Source organism: Mus musculus, chromosome 2, assembly GCF_000001635.26.
Source record: "Mus musculus strain C57BL/6J chromosome 2, GRCm38.p6 C57BL/6J".
Lineage (NCBI taxonomy): Eukaryota > Metazoa > Chordata > Mammalia > Rodentia > Muridae > Mus > Mus musculus.
Window position 1 is genome coordinate 110,018,456 of NC_000068.7, and position 10,924 is coordinate 110,029,379.

General features: G+C 39.6%; 1 protein-coding gene across 10 annotated transcripts in view; it reads left to right on the plus strand.

Annotated features, from left to right (window-relative positions):
- Ccdc34 (coiled-coil domain containing 34) overlaps positions 1 to 10,924 on the plus strand; it is a 158,164-nt gene that overhangs the window by 957 nt on the left and 146,283 nt on the right. For all 10 annotated transcript variants that reach the window (XR_003953707.1, XR_001783173.1, XR_003953708.1 and 7 more), the window contains exon 2: positions 3,427 to 3,559. Coding sequence is in view for 3 of the 10 variants with exons in the window: in XM_011239755.3 (XP_011238057.1) it covers positions 3,427 to 3,559 (133 nt within the window). In the remaining 7 variants the exon portion in view is untranslated. The remainder of the gene's footprint in view (positions 1 to 3,426; positions 3,560 to 10,924) is intronic.

Genomic DNA, 10,924 nt, shown 5'->3' on the forward strand with positions numbered 1-10,924 from the left:
ACAGTCGCAAGCACACAAAACTTGCTGCTAGGAGCCTTTAAAAGCCTCAAAAACCAGGTTGTCGACTCCAGAGCTCTTACCCATAAACTTAGCATCAAAATGTGTAGCTGGTGCTGGGTTGTAGGAAGTAGGTGCTTTAAATATAAAGAGCTGGGTACAGATGCCCAAAGGGTGCATGCATACTCTGCAGAGACAGGTTAACTGATCTGAGAGAGAACATTTAATGGAATAGTGAGTGTTCATCAAGGGGGTTAGTTAATAATGCCATCTTAATGTTTATTTACGTTGACTCATTCAGCAAACATTTACTATTTTGCCACATATTAGTGTAGGTAGAGATAAACAAGATATACAAGACTTCTATTATCAAGAAAGAAAAGCCCAAATCATTTCACAAAGAAAACTATATTAGAATACATATAGAAAGTCTACTTAGGCTAGAGAGAGCTCAGTGCTTAAGAGGGCTAACTGCTCTTGGAAAGGACCCAGGTTCGAGTCCAAGGACCTTCATCATCGGGTGGTTCACAACCACCAGTAACTCTAGTTCCAGAAAATCTGACACTGTCTCCTACTGACATCTGTATGCTTGCACTTGGTGCACATAAACTCATACCCAGTGCGTATATACTCATAAATAAAGATAAACCTTTTAAAAGGTGGGGATGCGAAGAATCTTTTTTTAAGGCCTGCCTCAAAGGCGTAGAGCTAGTACAGGCAGCCCGGGGCTTAGTACTCAGGTATCTCTTTAGGGCTTACATTTCTTTATATTATATACTTTTTACTATGGAAACTGGAACAAAGGGCCTGTCTCTGTAGGAATTTTTCTAAGACAGCTTCATTTTAGGATATATTCCTTATGGCAGCCTCAGGAAGCATTTACAAGTTTCTGATTGCCAGGCTGTGTCAGGCATAGTACAGAAGATTTAAGAAATTCCAGCTGGCAAGGCCGTGCTTTTTATATAAGTAGCAAGATAGCTCCCATTCAGTCTAAGGCACTCATTTAAGAATTAGTGAATCAAATAGGAGGTCACTCACATGGGAGGACATTTTTGTAAGGATGACAGGTGAAAGTTCACGTCGGTGAGGGTGGAAGTCACAGAGAGCAAGCTGCTTTTTCAGACTGCCAATAGCAGCAAGAAATAGGCCTTCCCTGGTTAGCCTGGTGGAATTTTGAACTAGAATTTTAGGAGTCTTTTCATAAGCACTTTTAGGACAGTGTGGATTTAACATATTTTAAAAGTAAATTTGAAGGCTTTGGTGAATACCTTCTAGTCAATATTCAAAAGACCCAAACAGTATGTCCTAGTTTAGCAGCGCGATGAATAAAGGCCAGCAGACTACAGCTCAGCCACTGAGACTTGCATTAGCTTCCAGGAGCCAAAACCGTAACCAGTAGGGAGCCTGCCAGGGAGGAACTAGGGCTACTTGGTTCTCATTCAAAGCCTGAGTAAGCTGATAGGACCTAGTTTTAGCCTGCTTTCACACATCAGTCCTTACTCAAAGGACTCGTTAAGACTACATCTGAAACAAATGATGCAGATTTATCAGGTTTTGTGGAGACTGAGGACAGGAGTTTTACTTTTAGGGCAAAGCTATAGACAGCATGGAGGCATGACACATTCATCAACCTGCAGTTCACCAAGCCAGACACATGAAGTCTGATCAGTTTGCTAAAGGAGGCACCAACTCAGGAGTGTGGATTTTATGCTGAAGGTAAACGCCTCACTGAGGAATGTTTGAGGTGATACAAGGATTCATTTAAGGGGTGAACCTGCATACAGCTGTTAAGAGTGGTTTGAAAGAAAGGGAAAAGACCATTTATTGTAAGGTTGGAGAAGAGAATGGCTTGAAAACAACCAGAAGGCTATAGATATGTTACTACATGTGGCTATTTGTATGTAAAATGTGGGATCACGCGGAGTTGAAAATGGAAGTCTCTGGTTTTGGTGACTGGTTAGGTGTAGGTACTCTTCACTAAGGATTGAAAGAGAAATGCACTTTTATTGGGAGGCTGGGATGGTGCTTAAATGATTGGATTTATTTTGTACTAACTTTAATAGCTGGATGGTTGGAAAGAAGTCTGGAACCCACGATAAAGGTCTGAGCTATATTGCTGATGTGGGACCAAGAAGAAGTAATGAGATTTCATGTAGAACAAGATAAGGTCATTCTGCAAGACTGAGAAAGAAGGAAGTATATAAATACTATATCAGCAGTGTCTCTCTCCTTCCAGAGTACAGATTCTACAATGGTGTGAAGAAATGAATAATAGCAGGAAAATGAGTAAACTTAATCTATGAAGTAGAGAAAATTACATAACACAGTTGATGAGGCCATTGTTTGCTAGAAGGAACAGTATAAGCACATAGAACTAAGGTCTATGATAAACCAGGTTTTAGGAGTGAGGGAGATGAAGAATGCTATCTAAGATAAACATTGGATTTATCATCATCATAGTTTTTTGTGTTTGTTTTTAGAGGAGGCTGTAGAGATGGCTCAGTGGTTAAGAACACACACTGCTGTTATGGAGGACATGATTTGAGTACCCAGCATCTACATCTGATGTTCACAACTGCCTTAACCCAGCTTCAGGGCATCTAACTAACACACTCTTCTGGCCTCTGTTGGCACTGTACTCACGTACATACGTGCACAGACAGACAGATGCATTCTGCTTTGGACCCTGAGCAGTCTTTTCCATGGGGCCAGGTCATTAAGCTTTTTTGTGAGCATTATGCATTAGACAAGGTGCTCTGTCTGCTCTTAGATTTCCCTGCCCAGGAGAGTTACAGAAGACACATGGTGGGAATGGAGACTGACAGGAGACCGATAGCCTGAAGAGTTGTAGATTCACTAGGAAACTGGAAAGGGAATCAACCATGATACTTAGTTTGTTCCAGTCCCTGGTTTCAATTCCCAGCATGAAAAATAAAAGACAACAAAACAAAGCCATAGTAATAGACAAGTATCATTTTCTTTGCAACTTTAAATTTTATAACAATTTCAAACTTACAAAAAAATTGAAAGAGAATCTCAACAAATATCTGATTCCTCCTTCACCCAGAATCCCTGATTGTTAACATGTTTTTGCTTTGTATTTGCTCCGTATGTATACACATTTTTTCTGATATACTACTGTTAAGGAAGGAAAAAAGGTCTGGGTTTGATTACAAGTAGTAATTAACTGTTCAAGTAGGATTTTTCAGAATAAAAAAGAATCATCAATGCTGAAGTTGAGGCAGATGCATGGGGTTTGGGATGCTCCCACGGATTCTTACAAAGGCAGTTTGATGGGTGAAGTCATTCAGATGGATTTGTAGAAAGGAGACTGTTAGAAGTATTACATTGTTGCTTTCATTGTACAGCTGCAGGTTTCCCAGTGGGAAGAGTTCTCGGTAGTAAGTGCTCCCATTCTCTTTCTCGTAGCTGTGAAGTTGAGTCGCAAGACAAACAAGAGAAGCTGGTGCTGTTACAGCACGGCAGTCTGACGCCATGGGAGATGTGGTTTGTTGGCAAGGAGAAAGAAGAGCGAGGCCGGCTACAACAGAAATTTCTGGAGGTAAACTAAACAGTGTCTCTTCATTGACCCCTGGGCCCACAGAGATCCACCTGTCTCTGCTTCCTCAGTGCTGGAATCAAGGTTGTGCACAGCCATCCCCAGCCAACCGTTCTATTTTAGTCGTCATATTCAAATGTAGCCACAGAATACTAAAGGGGACTCTTGTGAAGGAAATAGAATCCAACTCTTATAACCTGCATTTTCTCCTGTGAGATATTAATATATTTCCATATCATTGAAAACATGTTTTTGTTTGTTTTGTTTGTTTTTCGAGACAGGGTTTCTCTGTGTAGCCCTGGCTGTCCTGGAACTCACTCTGTAGACCAGGCTGGCCTTGAACTCAGAAATCCGCCTGCCTCTGTCTCCCAAGTGCAGGGATTAAATGCGTGTGCCATCACTGCCTGTCTGAAAACATTTTTGTTCTGAGAATTGAACATGCTAGGCAAGGCTCTCACCTTTGCGTTACACCCCCAATCCTAACTAAATACTTTTAAATATCATTTTAAAGTGGCTTCCTGATATTATATATAGAATGTATTAAATATGTATCAAAATTTGTTCACTGTGTGGAGAGTTTATTTTCATCTGTTAGTAGCCATGTTAACATAAAAATTATAGAAACCAAAACCTTTATAGTATTAGAATAAATTTTCCTTATCAGTTTTAAAGCTAATTTTTGTATTGACTTTTTTGCTAGGTTGAAAGTCACAAGTCAGGAGACTTGGCCTAACTCCAGTAGTTATGGGTACATTCCATTCAGTTGTTTCCTTTTACACACTACTCCGTATCCTAGCATGTAAGTCAGTCCCTGGGAAAGTACACTGGGAGGGAAGCCCCTCCTTGTCAACAGGACTTTAGAAAGGCCTATGCTTGCTAGTAGGAGGCTTAGTAAGAGCCCCAGTTACAGCCTTTTCACTCGATGGTTAGCATTGCTAAGTGATTTAAACTTTTGTACTTCAATTTCTCCATCTCTATAAGAGAGTTGAAATTGTACTAGTCACAGGAGTTTTATAAAGATAAATGAAACAAAGTATGAAAATGACTGATTTTGGTTTTATTGGTATTATTTGTATCATTGCCTTTATGGTCTTCTTAATGCTTTTTTATTTCTTTTGAATATTAACTTGTATTTTGAGACCCAGACAAGAGTCTTATCTTACCTTATTAGCCTAGCCACCCCGCCCCCCTGCCCCTCAGTACTGGGAATCAAACCTCAGACCCTCTACTTGCTAGACAAACATTCCCTATTGACTTATACTCAATATATTAAAAATATGTGTTCAGGGCTGAAGATGCAGCTTAGTTGGTAGAATGCTCACCTAGCATTCATGAAGCTGTGGCAGCACAGAACCCTGACAGGTGTGATGGCCCATGCCTGTCTCCACTGCATTTGCATTTGGAGGTAGAGTTGGAAGGGTCAGAAGTTCAAGGTCATCCTGCACAGCTAAAATCAAAGCAATCAATGGAAATACTTGTGCATAGTAACAAGTCTGCTCTTTTTTCTTTAATATTTTTTTATTATGTATTTTCCTCAATTACATTTCCAATGCTATCCCAAAAGTCCCCCATGCCCCCCCCCCACTCCCCTACCCACCCATTCCCACTTTTTGGCCCTGGCGTTCCCCTGTACCGGGGCATATAAAGTTTGCGTGTCCAATGGGCCTCTCTTTCCAGTGATGGCTGACTAGGCCATCTTTTGATACATTTGCAGCTAGAGTCAAGAGCTCCGGGGTACTGGTTAGTTCATAATGTTGTTCCACCTATACGGTTGCAGATCCCTTTAGCTCCTTGGATACTTTCTCTAGCTCCTCCATTGGGGGCCCTGTGATCCATCCAATAGATGACTGTGAGCATCCACTTATGTGTTTGCTAGGCCCCGGCCTAGTCTCACAAGAGACAGCTATATCAGGGTTCTTTCAGCAAACGCTTGCTAGTGTATGCAATGGTGTCATCGTTTGGAGGCTAATTATGGGATGTATCCCTAGATATGGCAGTCTCTAGATGGTCCATCCTTTTGTCTCAGCTCCAAACTTTGTAACTCCTTCCATGGGTGATTGTTTCCAATTCTAAGAAGGGGCAAAGTGTCCACACTTTGGTCTTCATTCTTCAGTTTCATGTGTTTTGCAAATTGTATCTTATATCTCGGGTATACTAAGTTTCTGGGCTAATATCCACTTATCAGTGAGTACATATCATTTGAGTTCTTTTGTGATTGGGTTACCTCACTCAGGATGATGCCCTCCAGGTCCATCCATTTGGCTAGGAATTTCATAAATTCATTCTTTTTAATAGCTGAGTAGTACTCCATTGTGTAGATGTACCACATTTTCTGTATCCATTCCTCTGTTGAGGGGCATCTGGGTTCTTTCCAGCTTCTGGCTATTATAAATAAGGATGCTATGAACATAGTGGAGCATGTGTCCTTCTTACCGGTTGGGACATCTTCTGGATATATGCCCAGGAGAGGTATTGCGGGATCCTCCGGTAGTACTATGTCCAATTTTCTGAGGAACCTCAAGACTTATTTCCAGAGTGGTTGTACAAGCCTGCAATCCCGCCAACAATGGAGGAGTGTTCCTCTTTCTCCACATCCTCGCCAGCATCTGCTGTCACCTGAATTTTTGATCTTAGCCATTCTGACTGGTGTGAGATGGAATCTCAGGGTTGTTTTGATTTGCATTTCCCTGATAATTAAGGATGTTGAACATTTTCAGGTGTTTTTCAGCCATTTGGTATTCCTCAGGTGAGAATTCTTTGTTTAGCTCTGAGCCCCATTTTCTAATGGGGTTTTGATTTTCTGGAGCCCATCTTTTTGAGTTCTTTATATATATTGGATATTAGTCCCCTATCTGATTTAGGATAGGTAAAGATCCTTTCCCAATCTGTTCGTGGCCTTTTTGTCTTATTGACGGTGTCTTCTGCCTTGTAGAAGCTTTGCAGTTTCATGAGGTCCCATTTGTCAATTCTCTATCTTACAGCACCAGCCATTGGTGTTCTATTCAGGAATTTTTTCCCCTGTGCCCATATCTTTGAGGCTTTTCCCACTTTCTCCTCTATAAGTTTCAGTGTCTCTGGTTTTATGTGGAGTTCCTTGATCCACTTAGATTTGACCTTAGTACAAGGAGATAGGAATGGATCGATTCGCATTCTTCTACATGATAACCACCAGTTGTGCCAGCACCATTTGTTGAAAATGCTGTCTTTCTTCCACTGGATGGTTTTAGCTCCCTTGTCGAAGATCAAGTGACCATAGGTGTTTGGGTTCATTTCTGGGTCTTCAATTCTATTCCATTGGTCTACTTGTCTGTCACTATACCAGTACCATGCATTTTTTATCACAATTGCTCTGTAGTACAGCTTTAGGTCAGGCATGGTGATTCCACCAGAGGTTCTTTTATCCTTGAGAAGAGTTTTTCCTATCCTAGGTTTTTTGTTATTCCAGATGAATTTGCAGATTGTTCTTTCTAATTCATTGAAGAATTGAGTTCGAATTTTGATGGGGATTGCATTGAGTCTGTAGATTGCTTTTGGCAAGATAGCCATTTTTACAATGTTGATTCTGCCAATCCATGAGCATGGGAGATCTTTCCATCTTCTGAAATCATCTTTGATTTCTTTCTTCAGAGACTTGAAGTTTTTATTATACAGATCTTTTACTTCCTTAGTTAGAGTCACGCCAAGATATTTTATAGTATTTGTGACTATTGAGAAGGGTGTTGTTTCCCTAATATCTTGTTCAGCCTGTTTATTCTTTGTGTAGAGAAAGGCCATTGACTTGTTTGAGTTAATTTTATATCCAGCTACTTCACTGAAGCTGTTTATCAGGTTTAGGAGTTCTCTGGTGGAATTTTTAGGGTCACTTATATATACTATCAAATCATCTGCAAAAAGTGATATTTTGACTTCACCTTTTCCAATTTGTATCCCCTTGATCTCCTTTTGTTGTCTAATTGCTCTGGCTAGGACTTCAAGTACTGTGTTGAATACGTAGGGAGAAAGTGGGCAGCCTTGTCTAGTCCCTGATTTTAGTGGGATTGCTTCCAGCTTCTCTCCATTTACTTTGATGTTGGCTACTGGTTTGCTGTAGATTGCTTTTATCATGTTTAGGTATGGGCCTTGAATTCCTGATCTTTCTAGAACTTTTTCATGAATGGGTGCTGGATCTTGTCGAATGCGTTTTCCGCATCTAACGAGATGATCATGTGGTTTTTGTCTTTGAGTTTGTTTATATAATGGATTACATTGATGGATTTTCGTATATTAAACCATCCCTGCTACCCTGGAATAAAACCTACTTGGTCAGGATGGATGATTGCTTTAATGTGTTCTTGGATTCTCTTAGCGAGAATTTTATTATTTTTGTATCGATATTAATAAGGGAAATTGGTCTGAAGTTCTCTATCTTTGTTGGATCTTTCTGTGGTTTAGGTATCAGAGTAATTGTGGCTTCATAGAATGAGTTGGGTAGAGTACCTTCTACTTCTATTTTGGGGAATAGTTTGTGCAGAACTGGAATTAGATCTTCTTTGAAGGTCTGATAGAACTCTGCACTAAACCCATCTGGTCCTGGGATTTTTTTGGCTGGGAGACTATTAATGACTGCTTCTATTTCTTTAGGTGATATGGGACTGTTTAGATCGTTAACTTGATCCTGATTTAACTTTGGTACCTTGTATCTGTCTAGAAATTTGTCCATTTCATCCAGGTTTTCCAGTTTTGTTGAGTATAGCCTTTTGTAGAAGGATCTGATGGTGTTTTGGATTTTTTCAGGGTTTGTTGTTATGTCTCCCTTTTCATTTCTGATTTTGTTAGTTAGGATGCTCTCCCTGTGCCCTCTAGTGGGTCTAGCTAAGGGTTTATCTATCTTGTTGATTTTCTCAAAGAACCAACTCCTCGTTTGGTTAATTCTTTGAATAGTTCTTCTTGTTTCCACTTGGTTGATTTCTCCCCTGAGTTTCATTATTTCCTGCCGACTACTCTTCCTTGGGTGAATTTTCTTCCTTTTTTTCTAGAGCTTTTAGATGTGTTGTCAAGCTGCTAGTGTGTGCTCTATCTAGTTTCTTTTTGGAGGCACTCAGAGCTATGAGTTTCCCTCTTAGAAAAGCTTTCATTGTATCCCATCGGTTTGGGTATGTTGTGGCTTCATTTTATTAAACTCTAAAAAGTCTTTAATTTCTTTCTTTATTCCTTCCTTGACCAAGTTATCATTGAGAAGTGTTATTCAGTTTCCACATGAATGTTGGCTTTCCATTATTTATTTTGTTATTGAAGATCAGCCTTAGTCCATGGTGGTCTGATAGGATGCATGCGACAATTTCAATATTTTTGTATCTGTTGAGGCCTGTTTTGTGCCCCATTATATGGTCAATTTTGGAGAAGGTCCCATGAGGTGCTGAGAAGAAAGTATATCCTTTTGTTTTAGGATAAAATGTTGTGTAGATATTGTTAAGTACATTTGTTTCATAACTTCTGTTAGTTTCACTGTGTCCCTGTTTAGTTTCTGTTTCCACAATCTGTCCCTTGATGAAAGTGGTGTGTTGAAGTCTCCCACTATTATTGTGTGAGATGCAATGTGTGCTTTGAGCTTTACTAAAGTGTCTTTAATGAATGTGGCTGCCCTTGCATTTGGAGCATAGATATTCAGAATTGAGAGTTCCTCTTGGAGGATTTTACCTTTGATGAGTATGAAGTGTCCCTCCATGTCTTTTTTGATAACTTTGGATTGGACGTCGATTTTATTCGATATTAGAATGGCTACTCCAGCTTGTTTCTTCAGACCATTTGCTTGGAAAATTGTTTTCCAGCCTTTCACTCTGAGGTAGTGTCTGTCTTTTTCCCTGAGATGGGTTTCCTGTAAGCAGCAGAATGTTGGGTCCTGTTTGTGTAGCCAGTCTGTTAGTCTATGTCTTTTTATTGGGGAATTGAGTCCATTAATATTAAGAGATATTAAGGAAAAGTAATTGTTGCTTCCTTTTATTTTTGTTGTTAGAGTTGGCATTCTGTTCTTGTGGCTGTCTTCTTTTTGGTTTGTTGAGGGATTACTTTCTTGTTTGTTCTAGGGCGTGATTTCCGTCCTTGTATTGCTTCTTTTCTGTTATTATCCTTTGAAGGGCTGGATTCGTGGAAAGATATTGTGTGAATTTGTTTTTGTCGTGGAATACTTTGGTTTCTCCATCTATGGTAATTGAGAGTTTGGCTGGGTATAGTAGCCTGGGCTGGCATTTGTGTTCTCTTAGTGTCTGTATAACAGCTGTCCAGGCTCTTCTGGCTTTCATAGTCCTGGTGAAAAGTCTGGTGTAATTCTGATAGGCCTGCCTTTATATGTTACTTGACCTTTCTCCCTTACTGCTTTTAATATTCTATCTTTATTTAGTGCATTTGTTGTTCTGATTATTATGTGTCAGGAGGAATTTCTTTTCTGGTCCAGTCTATTTGGAGTTCTGTAGGCTTCTTGTATGTTCATGGGCATGTCATTCTTTAGGTTTGGGAAGTTTTGTTCTATAATTTTGTTGAAGATATTAGCTGGCCCTTTAAGTTGAAAATCTTCATTCTCATCAACTCCTATTATCCGTAGGTTTGGTCTTCTCATTGTGTCCTGGATTTCCTGGATGTTTTGAGTTAGGATCTTTTTGTGTTTTGAATTTTCTTTGATTGTTGTGCTGATGTTCTCTATGGAATCTTCTGCACCTGAGATTCTCTCTTCCATCTCTTGTATTCTGTTTCTGATGCTCGCATCTATGGTTCCAGATTTCTTTCCTAGGGTTTCTATCTCCAGCGTTGCCTCACTTTGGGTTTTCTTTATTGTGTCTACTTCCCTTTTTATGTCTTGGATGGTTTTATTCAATTCCATCACCTGTTTGGTCATGTTTTCCTGCAATTCTTTAAGGGATTTTTTGTTTCTTCTTTAAGGTCTTCTACCTGTTTAGCTGTGTTCTCCTGTATTTCTTTAAGTGAGTTATTAAAGTCTTTCTTGATGTCCTCTACCATCATCATGAGATATGATTTTAAATCCGGGTCTAGCTTTTCGGTTGTGTTGGGGTGCCCAGGACTAGGTGGGGTGGGAGTGCTGCGTTCTGATGATGGTGAGTGGCCTTGATTTCTGTTAGTAGGATTAAAAATTATTTGGTAAGTTGGATCATTAAAAAGATTAGCCTCATTCATTAGTGTTTGATTCTATCAACAGACATATTCATTTCAGATATTTCTGTTAGAGTTATATTAGTTTGTTAAAATTACCCACTTTAAAAATTTAAATGTTATTATTTTTGAATATCAATATCATAAAAGCCAGCACACTGGACTCCCCAGGTTATTTGTATTTTATTTACAGTTTTAGTAATTCTTTAGCTTCCCATCTAGATTCTC